The sequence below is a fragment of the Panthera tigris genome, chromosome B3 (genome assembly GCF_018350195.1).
Source record: "Panthera tigris isolate Pti1 chromosome B3, P.tigris_Pti1_mat1.1, whole genome shotgun sequence".
Classification (NCBI taxonomy): Eukaryota; Metazoa; Chordata; class Mammalia; order Carnivora; family Felidae; genus Panthera; species Panthera tigris.
Window position 1 is genome coordinate 106,250,452 of NC_056665.1, and position 20,250 is coordinate 106,270,701.

Genomic DNA, 20,250 nt, shown 5'->3' on the forward strand with positions numbered 1-20,250 from the left:
CAACACCCAGTGCTCATCCCAATAAACTTACATTTCATTCATCTTTTTACATAGGGCCAAAGCCTCTGAGTATGAGGTTGAAACTCTTGATAATCTTTCTTACATCAGACCATAACCATATTACATATTAGTTTCCGTTGCTTTAAAGTTGAGCATGAACTTGAGTGCAAGAATCAATCTAGTTTTAGTTTGTATGCTCCCCCTTGCCACCACCAAACTTTTATATTTGCCCCATTTACACATGCTGTAGCAGAAGCTTTTAATGATTAGTCTCTACAGAATCTTACCAATACTTTCCACTTATTTTTCACAGAAACAGCTCTCATCCTTGTTCATGTTTCATTGTTTTATTTCATGTGTATAATTTCAATAACAAATACAACTGGTATAAAACATTTAGGAACAAAATTAACCGACTTTTTGTAAGCATACAACACAGCTGGGGAGAATAGAAGTACATCAGTTTTTTTTTAATTTTTATTATTGAAGTATAGTTGACATACAGTGTTATAGTAGTTTCTGGTGTACAACATAGTGATTCGACAATTCTATACATTACTCAGTGCTCACTAGAATAAGTGTAGTCACCATCTGTCACCATATAATGTTACTAACAGTATCACTGACTATATTCCCTATGCTAGTATTTTTTACAGTACCCTCTTATCCTTGAATTGTCACCATACTGTGGGATTTAGAAAGGATGGAAATTACTGCTTAATCCTGTGAGTCGGTTAGCGGAAGCTGGTTAAGTGGCAATCAGTGGCAGTTGAGAATTTTATTGTAGCACATTTGTTATACTAAAATACAATTGAGAGGAGTTAAGATGACACAGAAGTAAGCTGTAACCTCAAACACAGCTGTATTGAGGTTAGGTCACTTGAACACCCAGGAAATCGATCTATGGAGTGGCAGAAGGATCTCCACGGCAATCAGGGTGTGCATCTCTCTACAAGACCTTGAGGACAGGGACTTTCTTTAGAGATTCCTAGTGGAAATCTGATTAATGAATGATGGATAGTTAAATAGATGGATGATAGTTGAATAGACAATCGTACCTGTTTCTATACCTTCATATGCTTTCTCCTCTTAAAAAGACTTTCTTTTAAGATTTCTGATTGGAATTATGTCTAATCTTTAAAGCCTAGCATTGATCCCTCACCTCTACAAAGATGGTTCTTAAAAACATTTCATTTAAAAAAGGAGATCTTATTTGACACATCTTGTGATGGTTTGTATTTTTTTAATGTTTAATGTTTATTTATTTATGTTGAGAGAGAGAGTACACAAGCATGAGCAGGGTAGAGGCAGAGGAAGAGGGAGAGGCAAATCCCAAGGAGGCTCCATGCTCAGCGTGGAGCCTGACACAGAACTGGATCTCATTGGATCATGTGACATCATGACCTGAGCCAAAATCAAGAATTGGACACTTAATTGATTGAGCCACGCAGGCACCCTGTGATGGTTTGTATTTTTAATTACTGGGTACAGTTTCCATCTTCCCCCCTCTTTCTTCTTTTCTTTTTTCCTTTTTTTTTTTTTACATTTTCTGATTCTTTTTGTTGTTGTTATCTATTTATTTTTTAAATCATTTTATTTTTTAATCGTAAGTATGCTCTTTAATCCCCATTCACTATTTCCCCCATCCTCCCACCTACCTTCCCTCTGATAACTATCAGTTTGTTCTCTATAGTTAAGAGTCTGTTTCTTGGTTTCTCTCTTTCTCTTTTTCCTTTGCTTGTTTATTTTGTTTCTTAAATTCCACGTATGAGTGAAATCATATGGTATTTGTCTTCCTCTGACTGACTTATTTCACTTAGCATTATACTCTCTAGATCCATCCATATCACAAGTGGCACAATTTTATTATCTTTTACAAATGAATTATATTCCACTGTGCATATATACCACATCTTTATCCATTCATCTATCGGGGGACAATTAGGCTGCTTCCATAGTTTGGCTATTGTAAATAATGCTGCATAAACTTGGGGGTTCAAGAATAATTTTGAATTGGTGTTTTTATTTTGTGTGTGCAAATATCCAGTAGTATGATTACTGGACTGTAGGGTAGTTCTTTTTTTAACATTTTGAGGAACCTCCATATTGTTTTCCACAGTGGCTGCATCAGAGTGCATTCCCACCAACAGTACAAAAGGGTTCCTTTTTCTCCACACCCTTGCCAACACTTGTTTCTTGTATTGTTGATTTTAGCCTTTCTGACAAGTGAGGGGTGATCTCTCATTGTAGTTTTCATTTGCATTTCCCTGATGATGAGTGATGTTGAACATCATTTTATGTGTCTGTTGGCCATTTGTATCTCTTCTCTGGAGAAATGTCTGTTCATGCCTTCTGCCCATTTTTTAATTGGGCTATTTGTTTTTTGGGTATTGAGTTTTATAAATACTTTATATATTCTAGATACTAACCCTTTATTGGGTAAAGCATTTGCAAATATCTTCTCTCATTTAGTAGGTCGCCTTTTTGTTCTGTTGATTGTTTCCTTCGCTGTGCAGAAACTTTCTATTTTGATGTAGTCCTGACAGTTTATTTTTGCTTTTATTTCCCTTGCCTTAGGAGACATATCTAGAAAAATGTTGCTATAGCCAATGTCAGAGAGATTGCTGCCTGTGCTGTCTTCACCATCTTCCCTCTCTCACTTGAGGACCAAGACCAGGCTATAGCTGCACAATGACACGTACACAGCTTGTATCTAATGAATAGTTAGTGATGTTCATGGGAAATCTGATAAGGTTATATTTACTGGGATGTGAAATTTATGGTAACATGAGCAACATTTTAGTTTTATATTTTAAAAACTTCTTTGGGGGGGCACCTGGGTGGCTCAGTCAGTTGAGCATTCAACTTCAGCTCAGGTCATATCTCACAGACATGAGTCTGAGCCCTGCATCGGGTTCTGTGCTGACAGCTCAGCCTGTCCCTCTTGTTCTCTGCCCCTCCCCCGCTCACACTCTGTGTGTGTCTCTCTCTCTCTCTCTCTCAAAAATAAATAAACATTAAAAAAATTTTAAAACCTCTTTGGGTAACAGCTTTTAGTAAGAAAAAGTAAATAAGCAATTCAGCATTTATAGAAAACATATTTTTTAGATAATTTGGGTACTAATATTAAACTTGTAATAATTTCAAAACTCTGAGATAGTGACAAGGAGAAGCAGACCTGAGTTCAAATTATGACTTTGCTAATTTCTACTTCTGTCCTTGGATAGATTATATGATCTCTCTTAGCTCTAGGTTTTCTACTACTAAAAATAGAGATTTTATTTGTTCTTCAGAGCTTTCATAGCAAGTGATATGAATTTTAGAGTATTACTGTATTTCTTTTTTGTTGTTGTTTATTTCTTTTGAGAGAGACAGTGAAAGCATGAGTGGGGAGGGGCAGAGAGAGAGGAGGGAGTGAGACTCCCAAGCAGGCTCTGCACTGTCAGCGCAAAGCCTGGTCCAGGGCTCAAACTCAGGAACTATGAGATCACGACCTGAGCTGAAGTTGGACACTTAACCAACTGAGCCACCCAGGCACCCCTGTATTACTGTATTTCTGATAAAACATTTTTAAGAAATAAATCTAGTCCCAACGCAAACTAAAATTTCCATGCATTAGCACAATGAGATGTATCTGGAAAGCCACGTAGATTATTAAACCAAGAACACTATTTATACCAAATCTTTATCCATGTATCTATATTTACCTATATCTCACATATAAGTAAGAACCTACAGGGTTTTCTTTTTTGGAATTTACATGATTACTAGTGGAGTATCATTGAAAATGTGTAAGACTATAGCTCCTGCACCACACAGTGTTGTCAGTCCTGACTCTGGCTGCTTTTACAGGAACGAATACTGTGTATCACTTTTCATAAACCTATTTGCATGTAAATTTAAAGCATATTATATAAATGGCCTTACAGAATGAAGTTGCACCTGAAAGTTATCTACTGCTTTTCAATGAATCTAGCCTTTTTTTTTTTTTGCCCACATAAACATAAACTAATAAGCCATCTGTATTGAAGCTGAAGTACTGTCAGTTTTATAAAAATACTCAGCTTTGTTTTTTCTTTGCAGCTGCCTCTCAGAAAAGAAGCTGTTATTCTCGCTAACAGCCTAAGTATGTGTGAGGGTCCCAGAATTGAATTTCTACAGCAAAAGTACAAAGATGAGAAGAACTCTCCTGAGCATGAGCTCTTCAGGCATGGTAATACAAATATATGGTATTTCTGAACTTTTTAGTTTTAAGCCTTTGTTAATTATTTTCATAACATTTTTAATACTTGGCTTTATCAATCAGGAAGATTTTCCAGAAACTATTTTATTTAGTATTTACCAGTGTAGTGAAATATGACTTTCTGATCTGTAACTTTACAATTTATGAACAAATACTTACTGATTATTGTGTCAACATTAATAGAATGGGACTCATTTGTTACTCACATTTAATCCAGTTTATATGAAACAGGCTGCTTTTGTTCATTCGAGGGCCAAGCCAAGCCTAGGGTCCTCCTACTGCACCACCATCTTAGTTCCTTGCTGTCTACTTTTGTTCATTAACTTGTGTCCTAAAAATAAACTCAGTATATATGCATGCCTCTCTCTCTCTCTCTCTCTCTCTCTCTCTCTCTCTCTCACACACACACACACACACACACACACCACCCCAAATTCATAGGAAAGAGAAAAGAGAACTTGGCACAATTATGCAGTAGTCATCATGCCAAGCACTTGGGAAGGCAGGACTTAATCATTTTCATAGATACAAGAAAACCTGGTTGCAAATCTAAAACTGGCTAAAGACAAACTGTAGTGTACAGATTTCTTTATAAATTGCCTCATAGAAGATAAAATTTTGGTACTTTATTCACAATGATCTGTACTTTATTTGCATCTTGAATATATAGATAGATAAAAGCATATGAGCCAATTTGCAGGACACTTCTGGGAGAGGTCCCCTTGTAACCACACACTGGGGAAAAGTCCAGCTCATTAGGTCCTCTTGCCTCACCCTTCCACTGTTCATGCTTCAGTTCCACCAGTATTATGGAATGTTTACTATGTGTTAGGCACTTGGTAGTAGTATGGATATAGTCTTTACAAACCAGACACAGTTGCTCTTTTATGGTATTGACAAATATTAATAAGCACACAAACAAATGTAAAATTAAAATTTTCATAACATAACAATTTCATAACAAAGAGGAAATGTTAGTGCATATTACCAAAGAATATATAATACGGAGAATTGACCTGGTCAGGAAGTAAGGGACACCTATTCTTTGGTCTCCACTATACACCTACTGAAGACTGGGCAGTCAGAAATTTGGTTAAATTAAGTCTATAAGAGTGATATTCTAGGTTCCAGACTAGAGCTCTGCTAGGATTATTCATGACAAACTACATGTGTCTTGCAGCCTTTCATTCAGTTAATGATAATCAGAAAATTAAGCAGATAATTGAATATAGAAAGAACTCCTTATTAAAAAAAAAAAACCATTTGCTTCTTTTTTCTCATGCTCTTCCATTCCCATCTTAAGAAACACCTCATCATGTTTTTCTAGATCCTTCTGAAATGTTTCCCAAAACAGTTAGGTTCTTTCAACTCGCATTCTATAACTCGTATAGTGTAAAAAAAGTCATCTAAATGTTTTGTCTAGTGATTACAAGTTACATTATAGGATTCAGTGACTCCTAGACATCCTTAGGATTGAGAGAATCCAAAGGTTTCTTAGAAATCTAAAGGGAAAAGAAATGTTTATCCATTTAGTAGACATGTATTGAGTGCCTCCCATGATCTAAGTGATGTGCTAGGTGCTGATGATTCAAAGATGAATTTTTACCCAGTTAATAACAACAACAAAAAGTTTCTTACTTCAAATCACTTGATAAAAAATATTGCTAACTTATTTTCTTTCCTTATTCCTTTTCTGTAAAGCTTTGCTTTAATCACAGGAATCCTCTTTAACAATTATTTCATTTGTTCAACAAATATTTACCGAGTTTCTGTTTTGCTATACAATGACAAACAAGGTAGCAAGGATCTCTGCCCTTACAGAACACAGTCAAGTCTGGGACTAATAAGGAAGGTGATATGGGAAAATTACTAAAATGAATTACTGTTAAAATGATGTTTTATTCATATTTAGGCATCCTCCTCATTACAAAGGTTTTCCTTGGCCAGAGTGTTCAGGCTCGTGAACAGGACTCCATCAATCAAGCTAACTATCCAATGGTTAATTCAGTGTTTGCTCCTCGAAAATATTTACTAAGTATGTCTGCCATAAAGAGAAATGTGCTTTAATTTTTCTGAATACAAAATGTTTGTATTTAATACAGATGTATAGAGCTTAATCTCTACTTAATAAAGTTTGTAAACTTTTCTAAAAAAAATCTAGTGCTGGCTACTAATGAACTATTTTTCTGTTCCCTGCTTCAATGACATTTATATATGTGTGTGTATAGATTTTTAATTTTGTGAACATTTATTTTTTGAGAGAGAGAGAGACCATGAGCAGAGGAGAGAGTCAGAGGGAGGGAGGACAGAGAGAATCTTAAGCAGACTCCATGCTTAGCATGGAGCCTGACACAGGGCTGGACCCTGGGATCATGACCTGAGCTGAAGTCAAGAGTCGGGTGCTTAACCAACTGAGCCACCTAGTCACCCTTGTAAACTTTTATATTTACACATCCATGCATACTGTTATATGAAATTTCATGTATTTTATACATATACTATGTATGTATTTCATACATCATATGAATATTATATACATATATGTGATATAATACATATATATTACATATATATTATGTTTCATGTATAGTCTATGTATTTCATGTATATTATATGTATTTCAAAAGATAAACCCATCCTTTTTTTTTGAGAGAGAGAGAGCAAGCCCGAGCAGGGAAGAGGAAGAGGGGGGCGGGGAGAAGACTCTCAAGCAGGCTCCACACACAGTGTGGAGCCCAATGTGGGGCTCAATCCCATGACCCTGGGATCATGATCTGAACCGAAATCAAGAGTCAGAGACTTAACCAACTGAGCCACCCAGGCACCCCAAACCCACCCACTTTTAACAACAAAGGTTTTTGAGTAATACATTTGTCAAAAGTATATTTGAATAGAAAAATGACAAAGTATGAAAAGGAAAAGGACATGATGAAAAAAATTAAACCCTACTAGTCTATGTAGTGAAAAGGTGACTAGTAATTTCTAGAATTAAGAAACTGTCGCTTTACTCAAAGTCTACTAATTTAAATGTTAATCACATCTAAAATTACTTTAGTAGCAAGGTCTAGACTGCTATTTCACCAACTAGGCACCATAGCCTAGACGAGTAAACACATAAAATCAACCATCACAATCCACCCCCTGTCTATGTGGCACTCATACACACCTTCCTATGCCATACTAAATAGTCAAATAAATAAACTAAGAGGCAAAATGGGTGAGGATGGTCAAAAGTTAAAAACTTCCAGTTTTGAGATTTAAAAAAGTCTTAGGGATTGTAATGTACAGCATGACTGTAGTTAGCAATACTGTACTGGATATTTGAAAGTTGCCAAGAGAGTAAATCTTAAAAGTTCTCAGCACAAGAAAAAAATTGTAACTATCCTTGGTGATGGATGTTAACTATAATTATTGTGATAATTATTTTTCCATGTACACATGTATCAAATTATGTTGTAATCCTAAAGCAAATACAATGTTATATGTAAACTATATCTCAACTTTAAGAACTTAAAAATTAAAGGGTAAAAAAAAACCTGCGGAAAGAATTTAAACTGTCTAGGAGGGGTGGAAAAATAGGAAAAAAAACCCAGTCTCAATAACGTAATAGTTGGAACTTACTGAATTTATTGTTTATTAATCTGTGTAATAATGAAAAAAGTATATTATGTTTCATTTTGAAGAGTGTTTTTCTTGTTTTGTTATTGATTTTACTCTAGATTCTATCATGGGACAGAGAAACTGTGATTGCAGCATTCGGCAGTGCAAGTGGTTTGTCTTTGATCATGATCTTGTTTTGCCAGAATACATCGTTGAATTTGAGTATATTACAATGGTATGGATGTATTTTTAAAACTGGAATTCCTTAAGTAAGAAAAGAACAGAAATAGTAATTAACAGAAGTCTAATAATGTAGTGTCAAGTTTATACTATATATTTATACGTAAACATACATACAGTGGTTATTCTGTGAAGGGTTCATTTTCAAAAGAAATCATTATGACACCTAAACATTTTTATATGCAAATATGTTACATGAGTAATATATGGCCGTAGTCTCACCGAAAAAGCTTCAAACTATATTGAAGGATATATAATAAACATAAAATCTGATTTCACCTCACCTGCAGCACCACTCCCTTTCATGAAGAAATCCACTATTAACAACTTCATGGGTTTGCTTTCACTGTTTTTTCTATGCATTTACGTATATAACAGCATGTAACATTTTACATAGTAGAATCAAGATCTAAGTATATTGTGATTTCTTTTTGCCTTTAATCATGTTTTGGACATATTTCCACTTCAGTACATATAGGTCTATACTTTATTCTTTTGGTGACTGCATTCTATCCAGTAATATCTAATTTATTTGACTATTCTCTTGTTCATGAAACATATAGGTTGTTTCCAGTTTTATTACTGTTTAAAAAGTATTTCAGTGAATATCATTATATATTCATCCTTATACAAATATGGAAGTTTCTCTGTAGAATAGATTGATACAATTGGATAGTCAAAGGATATACACATTTTAAATTCTGATACATTTTGCCAGTATTCTCCACAAAGCCTTGGCCATTTTACAAATTTCCAACAGTATGTGACAGAGCTTGTTTCTTTGCATGCTTACCAAAACAAGATATTATCAATCTTTTACTTTTCCACTCTGTGGGCAAGAAAAGGATATTTGATTCTTTAATAGGCTATGGATTATTTATAGTTTTATAAATCACTTGTTATATCCTTGGACTTTTCTTCTTTTAAAATGTTTTTAATGTTTATTTTATTTTTGAGAGAGAGAGAGAGAGAGAGAGAGAGAGAGAGTGAGTGCAGGGGAAGGGCAGAGAAAGAGGGAGACACAGAATCTGAAGCAGGCTCCGGGTTCTGAGCTGTCAGCACCCAGCCCAATGCGGTGCTTGAACTCACGAACCACGAGATCATGACCTGAGGCAAAGTCGGTCAGTTTACCAACTGAGCCACCCAGGCACCCCATCTTTTGACTATTTTCTATTGGACTCTATTTTTTGTATATTGATTGGAAAAATCCTTATATGCATCCTGGATATTAATCCTTTATCTTATATATACGTTGCGAATATTTTATGTCACTTGTCTTTTAAATCTATTTGTAGCAAAACCTTATTTGTCATTATTAATTTGCAATTTCCTGGTTAATTTTTAAGAGGTCAGATCGCTCCAAATTTCCTGATATGGATTCTGGGTTTTATGTCTCATTACAGAAGGCTTATATAAATATCTTCTTTATTTTCTTCCGATAATTATATAGGTTGTTCTACAACTTTAAGTTTTTTTAAGTACATCTGGAAATTATTTTATGTCATGTGAGGGAGGAAGATCAAATAATTTTTCCTTAAAAATGGATAGCTACTTGACCAAGCATCATCTTTTTGTTCTATTTTGAAGTGCCATCTTTATTGTTAAAATTATTTTCATATATAAGGGGTTTATTTATAGATCTTTCTATTCCATTGATCTCTTTGTCTAATCTTGGACCCCTCCCACATTGTTTCGGTTATTACAACTTTGATGATATACTTTGATATGCGACAGGGTAAATTCCCTTTCCCTGCCCTCACTCATCTTTTAAAAATTTTTCTTGGCTATTCTTGAGCACTTTCTCTTCCAAAAAGAAGTTAGAATCAGCTTGTTAAGTTTTATTTTAAAATCCTATTTAGTAATATAAAAATAGGGAGGGGGACAAAACATAAGAGACTCTTAAATATGGAGAACAAACAGAGGGTTACGGGAGGGGTTGTGGGAGAGGGGATGGGTGAGGGGCATTAAGGAATCTACCCCTGAAATCATTGTTGCACTATATGCTAACTTGGATGTAAATTTAAAATAAATAAATAAATAAATAAATAAATAAATAAATAAATAAATAAACAAATAAATAAAATCCTATTTAGGATTTGATTGAGATTGTATTGAATTTAAACCTTAATTTGGGACAAACTGTTCTGCAGTATTGGACTTCTCATCCAGGAACATGATAAGTTATTCCATTTACTCAAGTCCTCCCTACAGTTTTCTTTACTCAGGTTTTAAGTGTAATTCCGGGCACTTAGGCACTTATATTTTTACGTTGCTATTATGAATGAGACTGTTTCAGTCAAGTATGCTTTTAGCAAAGACCCAGACAAATAGTAGAAACCCAAACAAACTGTTAACATAACTCAAATAACAGGAAGTCAAGAGGTGGGCAGTCCTGGCTGTTGAGACTGTTCAGTGACTGATGTCAGCAAAGACCTTAGCTCCATCATCCATCTGCTTGCCACTTCATTAGCTCTTTTGATCTGAAGACTCAGTTCTTTCTTCACTTCCGGGAAGTTTTCTTCTCTTAATTCCTCCATTATCTTCTCTCTTCCATTCTGTGTTCAGCCCTCTGGAACCTTGATTGGTTAAACACTGGACTTTCTGAGTTGATCCTCCATTTCTTTTAATTTTCTCTCTCTCATATTTTACATCTCCATTTAAAAATTCTATTATTCTGGAAGATTTCCTCAATATTAACCTCTGCTAATTTGATCATTGCTAATTTGATCTGCTGCCATATCCATTTGGTTTCTCAGAGCATTTAGTGAATACTTTCATTTCACTAATTATTTTTATTTTGACTCTAAAGTGTTACCATGTTCCTTTCTCTTTTTTTAAGTTTATTTATTTATTTTGAGACAGAGAAATAGAGACACAGCACAAGTGGAGGTGGGGCAGAAAGAGAGAGGGAAAGAGAGAATCCCAAGCAGGTTCCACGCTGTCAAGCACAGAGCCCAATGTGGGACTCGAACTCACAAACCATGAGATCATGACCCGAGCTGAAATCAAGAGTCAGACACTTAACCAACTGAGCCACCAGGCGCTCCACTCAATTCTTTTCGATAGCAGCCTGTTCTATTAGGGATGCTTTATTCCCCCAGATTTTAAAATAATTCTCTTATGGACCATTTTTTTTCTAGAGCCACTTCTGTTTATGTTTTTTACGCTCATTCATCCACAGTGTTTACCATAATTACTTAATCACCTGCTAATTACCTAGAGCATCCTACTGCTATTTTACTTGTTCACTCTGAACATCAAATTTCTCTGGATCTGTTCTTCAGAGTGGTTTATCTCCCACATATGTTTTGGCTACAGGTTACATTTCTGCTCCCATTTGTCTGTCAGTTTGGTCCCCTCTGATTTGTGTCTCACAATTCTTAGTCTTTTGTTGGCGCTCTCTCCACTGTTGAAAAATATTTAAAAATTATCTTTTGCCAGTTTTCAAGGACTTTTCAATGGGAGGGGATGAACATATTTGTTCTTAGCCCACAATTTTAATCTACTCTCACTGGTTTTCTAATGTGATTCTAATCATGATAGATATTATCATATAAACGAAAAAAACTTAATTAGTCTTTCTACATAGACTATTTCTTATTCAAAGTGATAAATACAGCAACCAAATTTTCAATATTTTTAATAAATTTTTTTAGGTAAAGCCTCACTCTTTATTTTCTTCATTCAACAATGTTATTCTAGAAGAAAGCAAAAAAAATTCAGAAGGATCATTACTGTCTCAGGATTTGCAATTTGATGATGAAGTTATAAAAATGGATCCCAGGATCAAGCCCAGACCAAAACTTGTTAATTTGGATGATAAAACAATACTTTCCCTTGCCAAGACTAATATTTACAGTCATATTGTGGTGAGTATTATAAGGAATAAAATTTGGGGACAGAAACCTTGAATTTGGAATCATAATCTACCATAAGAAGTCTAAAGATACTAAAGCACCTATCTGGTGATGCCAGTCATCATGCTGTCAAAATTAAAAGGACCTTGACCTCTCCTTCTTTGTGGACTAGATCAGATCAGTGTTGTCTGGTAGTAATATAATATAAACCATATATGTAATTGAAAATTTTCTATTAGCCATGTTAAGAAAGTTTTCTTAATTAAAAGTAAGATTAATTTTAATAAATCCAATTTTTCTAAAATATTAACATTTCAATATGCAATCAATATGGAGAGTCATTCATCAGTTTCATACTAAGTCCTTGAAATCTGGAGTATATTTGCAGATGACAGCACTTGCAGCCCATCTCAAATCAGACGAGCCACATTAGTGCTCAAAAGCCACATGTCACTAGTAGCTACTGTACAGGACAGTACAAGCCTAGAGGGTACCCTTCCAGTTTACAAGGGATTTTATTACTGAAAAAAAAAAGCTTTCTTTAAATGACTAAGACAGTTAAGTTTCAAATCAGTTCCCAGGATTAGTCAACATAGAATATTAGAGATTTATCTTTACAAAATTAATTAACAATTTGAGTTACTATTGAAGTGACATACTTTATTTAATTAATTTATTTTTAGTTAACATATAGTGTAATATTAGTTTCAGGAGTAGAGTTCAGTGATTCATGACTTACAGGTAACACTGAGTTCTCATCATAACAAATGCCCTCCTTAATACCCATCATCCCGTTAGCCCATCCCCCCACTCACCTCCCTTCCAGCAACCCTGTTTTTTCTCAATAGTTAAGACTCTGTTTTATGGTTTGCCTCTCTCTCTTTTTCCCTGTATGTTCATCTGTTTTGTTAAGTTCCACATATGAGTGAAATCATGTTATTTGTCTTTCTCTGATTTATTTTGCTTAGCATAATACACTCTAGCTCCAACCACATCATTGCAAATGGCAAGATTTCATTCTTTTTGAGGGCTGAGTAATATTCCATTATATAGAAATATATAATAGAATATATAGATAGATAATGGAATATCTATATCTATAGATATTCTATTATCTATATATATCTAATATGTATATATAGATATATAATGGAATATATATATACCACCATATATAATGGAATTATGTATACACACACACACACACACACACTCACACCACTTCTTCTTTATCCATTCATCAGTCAGTGGACATTTGGGCTCTTTCCAAATTTGGCTATTGTTAATAATGCTACTGTAAACATCAAGATGTATATGTCCCTTCAAATCAATATTTTTTTATCCTTTGGGTAAATACCTAGTAGTGCAATTGCTGGCTTGTAGGGTAGTTCTATTTTTATCTTTTTGAGGAGCCTCCATACTGTTTTCCAGAGTGGCTGCACCAGTTTGCATTCTCACCAACAGTGTAAGAGGGTTCCCCTTTGTCCACATCCTTGCCGACATCTGTTGTTTCCTGAGTTGTTAATTTTAGCCGTTCTCATAAGTGTGAGATGATACCCCATTGTACTTTTGATTTGTATTTCCCTGATGATGGGTGATGTTGAGCATTTTTTCATGTGTCTGTTACTCATCTGGATGTCTTCTTTAGAAAAATGTCTATTCATGTCTTTTGCCCATTTCTTAACTGAATTGTTTTTGAGTGTTAAACTTTATAAATTCTTTATAGATTTTGGATACTTATCAGATATATCATTTGCAAATATCTTCTCCCATTCTAAAGGTTGCTTTTTTCGTTCTGTTGATTATTTCCTTTGCTATGCAAAAGGTTTTTATCTTAATGAAGTCCCAATGTTCATTTTTGCTTTTGTTTTCTTGCCTCTGGAGACATGCCTAGTAAGAAGTTGCTACAGCCAATGTCAAAGAGGTTGATGCCTGTGTTCTCCTATAGGATTTTCACATTTAGGTGTTTCATCCATTTTGAATTTATTTTTGTGTATGGTGTAAGAAAATGGTCTAGTTTCAGTTTTTTGCATGTTGCTGTCCAGTTTTCCCAACACCATTTGTTGAGACTATCTTTTTTCCATCAGATATTCTTTCCTGCTTTGTCGAAGATTAGTTGACCATATAGTTGTGCGTCCATTTCTGGGTTTTCTATTCTGTTCCATTGATCTATGTTGAAGCAACTTACTATACACAGAGGCAACTCTACTGAGATATGAAGTCTACCTCCACACCTTGACTTTCAGATCTGTCCATTTCAAATCTGCTACCATTCTATGCAAACTACCATTATCTCTGACCTAGACTATTGCCATAGCCTTCTAATACTCTGTCATTCAACATTGCACAACTCCAGGAAGTGCAATTCACATTATATTCTATTAATGTGTTCTTTGGGTGCCATTCATAACTGAATATAACTCAATATGGGGGTTAGAGGGTACCACCTAGAGCTGTACAATAGAGGCTTTGTCCTGCTTTCACTTTGAGCCCCCAATTTATTCTGCATGTTGAAGCTAGAGCAATCTTTTCAAGATACAAATTTGCTCATATCTTTGTTACCCCTTACCACTCTTCCTTGAAATCTTCAAATGATTTTCCATTGTTTTAAAAGTAAAACCAAAGTCCTTAATATGGCCTATAAGATTCTGAATGGCCTGGATCCTGGCCTACCTTTCCAGACTCTTTCAATATTACCCTCTCTTTAGTTCTCCATGCTCAGCCTCCTTTCTGTTTCTTAAATGCATTCTGCTTGCATCCAACACAGATCCTCTGCACTTTCTAGTCCTCTGCATGGAATGTTCTCCCCTGACCCTCTTCTCCTAGTTAATTCCCACACATCTTTTAGATCTATACTAAAGCAAAGTTTTCTCTTACCTCTGAGTCTGCATCAGATTCCTTTGTTATATGCTCTGTGTCCTTCCGAGACTGTAAATTCCACAGTGGCTGAGGCTGTGACTATTCTTCGATATGTATATCCCCAGCACCAGGGCAGCAATATAAAATGGTTCAGTGTGCATTGCACAAGAGGGCCAAATCCAAGGGGTACACTTTAAATCTATAGTAGTATATTTACTACAATTTTCTGACAACTGTTCATAGAATTTCTTGTGCTAACAAAATAAGAATATTGTGATAATTTTCTAAAAGCTGAAAATAGTGGTGTCTTGAGGAAAGGATGGATGCTGCTTCGGATCCTCTGTCCCCCACTCTCTCTGCCCCTTCCCTGCTGGTTCTCCCTCTCTATCTCAAAATAAATAAATAAACTTTAAAAAATAAAATAAAATAAAATAAAATAAAATAAGATAAAATAAAATAAAATAAAATAAAAACAATATCTTTACAGCAAATGGTTCTTACAAAGTGGGTTTGCTTGAACTGCAGAAGTAGCAAACAAATTAATATCTGATACACCGAGAAGACAAGTATCTGATTGATACTTGAGAAGACAAGTTATTCTCACATGACATTATCTTTCTATGTGTGCCCTGAAAGCTGAGATACAGATAAATATTCAGAAATTATTTTTATCTTGAAAGTCAATTACATTGTTCCAATGTGACATTTCTAGATCACTTGTTTATGAAGACAATTTTTTTCAAGTGACTATATAAAACAAAAAGAGAATGAAAAAATGTTTAAAAAATTTTTAATGTTGCTTTATTTTATTTTTTATCTTAATGTTTATTTATTTTTGAGAGAGAGAGAGAGACAGAACACTAGCAGGGGAGGGGCAGAGAGAGAGAGAGAGAGAGAGGGAGACACAGAATCCAAAGCAGGCTCTAGGCTCCAGCTGTCAGCACAGAGCCTGCCGTGGGGCTCAAACCTACAAACTGTGAGATCATGACCTAAGCCAAAGTCAGACATTTAACAGACTGAGTCACCCAGGAACCCCTATTTACTTTATTTTTGACTGAGAGAGAGAGAGACAGAGACAGAGACAGAGAGTGAGTGAATAGTGCAGGGGCAGAGAGTTGCAGGGGAGAGAGAATCCCAAGCAGGCTCAGTGATGTCAGTGCAGTGCCCGATGCAGGGATCAATCCCATGAACCATGAGATCATGACCTGAGCTGAAATCAAGAGTCAGATGCTTAATTGACTGAGCCACTCAGGGGCCCCCAAAATATTTTTGAAAATAAGAAGTGTGGTCAATAGTTTTGAGTCTGCTTCTGAAAATATTTAGAAAACATCTTTTTTCAAGGGGTTGCTTTGGTCCAACTATGTTGTCACCATCCACCAAATCTTCAAGTCTAGGAGATTAAGTTTGACCTTAACCAGTTATTATTAGGGAGGAAGGAAAGCTTCATGACATGATGGCAGTACCACCATCTGCATCATAAATGTGCAGTATAGCGATTATAAGAACATTCTTTGAGTTGACGTGGAGAAATTATTGTTTCTGCCCTATAAGGTAAAGAGTTCATATTTGAGTAATAATTTTTTTATAATAAAGCTTTAGTAATGAAAAGCTTAAATGCATGAGTTTGATTGGATTGAGCTTCCACAACATACATTTCTATAGATTTAAAGGGATTAAATAAATGTTTAAAAAAAAAACAGCAATAGTTTAAAAAAAAAAGGTAGGCCTTCTTTAATTATCTTTGGTTTGTAAGATAAAAAACAGTGAGGAGGAGAATAAGACTTCAGAATACCTGGCTTGCTTGTGACCTCCACCTGACTGCCTTAATTTGATCAATACCCATAACATAAGAATGGAAGAACCTCTCATCCTAAATTTGCATATACTGCCTAAAAGCCAGGAAAACCTTCTAGGGCTTCTAGTAAAAATAATGGCTACTACAACAAGAATGTTTAGACATCACACCCTTTATTCTCCTTGCTTTGTGCCATTACTATAAAAGAAACCAAGGGTACACACACACACACCTCTTATTTTCTTTTCAGTCTTCCCCTCTAGATTGAGTTTTTTAGGACACCTAAAAATAAATAAAATATATAGAAATAAAGGTGGGAGATGGGAGGGAATGAGTGAAATAGGTGAAGGGGATTAAGAGTACACTCATTGCGATGAGCACTGAGAAATGTATAAATTGGTGAATCCCTATCTTATACACCTGAAACTAATATAACACTGTATGCCAATTATACCTAAATAAAAAAGAATATAGTTATTAGTTGTATGTTTGGCTTGTATGTCTGGCTTTTGCACCGATTTATTCATCTAGCATTTACTGAGCATTTGCTATGTTTTAGGCAATGAGTTAAGCATTGGGGGTTCAAAATGAGTTATCTTCCCTATCTCAAGGACATCATTTTAGCAGAGGAGACAGATATGTATACAAATACAAATTTGCAAAGGCAAATTTTAATATTTTAGTATATCTTTAAGGAACAGGCCCTGTGTTTGTAAAGACCCTAACTTTGGCAATTTGTGGTTAGATTTAACTAAAGACAGACTGATGGTATGAATAGCCAGTGGATACTATTGTAGTAGTCCAAAGGACAATAATAGTCTGAACTAAAACACTTTTAGTAGTATTGGTATGGAATGGTTGGTTTGAGAAACATTTCTAGAATCAAATGCATATGGAAAAGAGGAAAATGGGGTGGTCAACAATAACTGTTGGATAGATAGTCAAACTCTTAATCAGGATTGAAAAAATAGACTACCAGGCAGATATGTATGGAAAATGATGAATTCAGTTTGACATGTTAAGTGTAAGGTATCTGTAGATACCAAAATGTGACCTGTAGAATAAACTACTCTGCATAAATTGACCCTTCTTAACAATTTTAACTAAATTTTGACAACTATTTGACATGTAGATGTTTCTCCCTGCCAAGAATTTGGTTATATCCACAGTATAATAGGGCATAAGATGGTGGTGGTGAGTGAAGAGAGTTGGGAAGTAGATGCTTGATTTTATCATAATACCAATTTGTTGTGGATATTAAAACATTTTTAATTATATGAAAACATTTTTATATTAAATTATATTAAAACATTTTTCCTGTGCCACTGCTTATTCTGTAGACTATGCATAAACATAATCTTCACTTGATACCTCTCACGATGGTGTAGTGTAAAGACGGAAAAATATATAGACATCAGGGTATCCTCTAAATATTAAAAAAAAAAAACTGTAATAGCACTCATTTTTGTTTAGCCCGGGATCAAATGGACAGGAAAAGTCTACGCCAAATTCTGATATGGAAACACTTTCCTACCTCCTTCTTTGAGTGTCTGTCCTCCTACTTTAGCATCCTCAGCCTTTCTTCCTTAGTCCTGTGCCTTCATACAGTTTTGTCCAATCAAGGTGTATCCTTGCATCTTCTCTCTTATGAGGTATCCTAGCCAATACCCAAAGTCTTTAGGGCCTATATCGTTCACTGGCTAGCATAAGAGATAGATGTGCCTTAATAAATGTCTTAACAATGTATTTAGCTATTTTCTAAAAAGACTTTTGAAGTCAGTTAAGTGTCTGACTCTTCTTGATTTCAGCTCAGGTCGTGATTTCATAGTCGTGAGATTGAGCCCTGAGTTGGGCTCCGTGCTGGGCATGGAGCCTACTTAAGAGTCTCTCTCTCCCTCTCCCTCTACCCCTCCCCCCACTTGTGCACACATACGCTCTTGCTCTCTTTCAAAAAAAATTTTTTTAGACTCAAGTGGAAAATCAAATTAATCAAGAACAGGGCCCAGTGATGCTATTATAAAGTATACTTTTAAAATCATACATTAGATATATTTCTTATTGGCTCTCTCTCAATGTTAAAAAACTATGATATAGAATGTAATCTGTCTTATTTTTTTATTTATATTTCAATTTATTTCAGAGTCTGAATCTACATGGAAACAGCTTGAGTAAATTGAGAGATCTCTCCAAGTTAACAGGACTTCGAAAACTTAGTATCAGCTTTAATGAATTTACCTGTTTAGATGATGTATACCACTTGGTAAGAACTGTCCTTTTGAAACTATTTAAGTAAAATAAAATTATTAATTTAATAGAGAAATTATTTTTGTAATTATGACCTCAAATATACCATATTCAGGATTATACAGCTCAAATTGGGAACAAACATACATACATTATGATATGTTACTTTGTCTAAAATAGGTCTTGGATTCAGATTCCATTTGGAAAATCAATTATACGCCTGTGGTCATATCTGATTTCTAGCTACTTGAAAATAAATTTATTAAAACTACCCCAGATTTGTTTTTAAAATGTCTTTTGGAAATTGTCATTTCCATTGTTTTCTCATTCTTATTTTTCTGCTCCTGAGTCCTTATTTCTTCATTCTCTAGTTTACTACTTCATATTGAAGGCTGTCAATTCTTCCCATTTGTTCATTGTTCATGTTGTTATTTCTCTTTTCCTTCTGCCTTGTTCTTTCTACCTGAATGTCACCCGCACGGACTTTGTTGAACTTGTGTTCGCCCTCTCACAGATAATAGGACAAATACAGTAATGCACATGTACCCATAGCTAAGCATCTTATCTGGCTTTTGTTTTCTTTGTTATGTATCATATAACAAAAATAATTACGTATGTGGCTCCAGAACTCCAACCCAGCATCCCCTGTTTCCATGGGTCCCAGGTCACTGACATACCGTTTCAGAATATATCATCATCCTCAGCTCTTCATTCCCTACCTGCTGCTTTCAACCATATCAAAGCCCTTGCGTTGCTGCCTCTCCCACTCTGGTCGGAACTGTTACTTTGCTAACTGACCTTAAGTTTTAGTATTAAGCCCCCTTCCTTGTTTCTTTTGGCAAGCCGAGGTCCTTTTTAATAGAATCCCTGATAGTTTGGGTTCGATATACAGCTAAGTAAAGAAGACAGTTTGGGGTGCTTGCGTGGCTCAGTCGGTTAAGCATCCGACTTAAGCTCAGGTCATGGTCTCGGGGCTCTTGAGTTTGAGCCCCGCATCGGACTCTGTGCTGACGGCTTCAAGCCTGGAGCCTGCTTCAGATTCTGTCTCCCTGTCTCTCTGCCCCTCCCCACCTCACGTTTCCTCTCTGTCTCTCTCTCTCAAAAATAAACATTAAGAAAAAAAGAAAGTAGTTTAACAGAAGTCCCAAGACTGTATGTAAATGGTTGGCATGTTTTATTTAACTTTTTTTCTGATGATTTGCCAATGGTTCCAGAGGTTATGACAGCCATAATTATTTTGCTTAGGCACAAAATTTGATGAGTAAACTCTTAAGTCATGCAAGGCACTTAGATAGTGAGTGAGCTTAGCCAGCTTCTCAGCATGTATTTTGTAGTACAGTTTTGTTGTTCTCCTTAGACGGAAAATTTTCTTTCAACATCATAGCTTCACAGCCTACTTATTAGATTAATAT

At 35.2% G+C, this 20,250-nt stretch overlaps 1 protein-coding gene across 4 annotated transcripts in view; it reads left to right on the top strand.

Moving 5' to 3' along the window:
* Positions 1 to 20,250, top strand: part of LRRC9 (leucine rich repeat containing 9) — a 112,344-nt gene that overhangs the window by 38,988 nt on the left and 53,106 nt on the right. For all 4 annotated transcript variants that reach the window (XM_042989812.1, XM_042989815.1, XM_042989813.1 and 1 more), the window contains exons 13-17: positions 4,084 to 4,213; positions 6,156 to 6,278; positions 7,963 to 8,078; positions 11,740 to 11,952; positions 18,735 to 18,854. In XM_042989812.1, the coding sequence (XP_042845746.1) occupies positions 4,084 to 4,213; positions 6,156 to 6,278; positions 7,963 to 8,078; positions 11,740 to 11,952; positions 18,735 to 18,854 (702 nt within the window). The remainder of the gene's footprint in view (positions 1 to 4,083; positions 4,214 to 6,155; positions 6,279 to 7,962; positions 8,079 to 11,739; positions 11,953 to 18,734; positions 18,855 to 20,250) is intronic.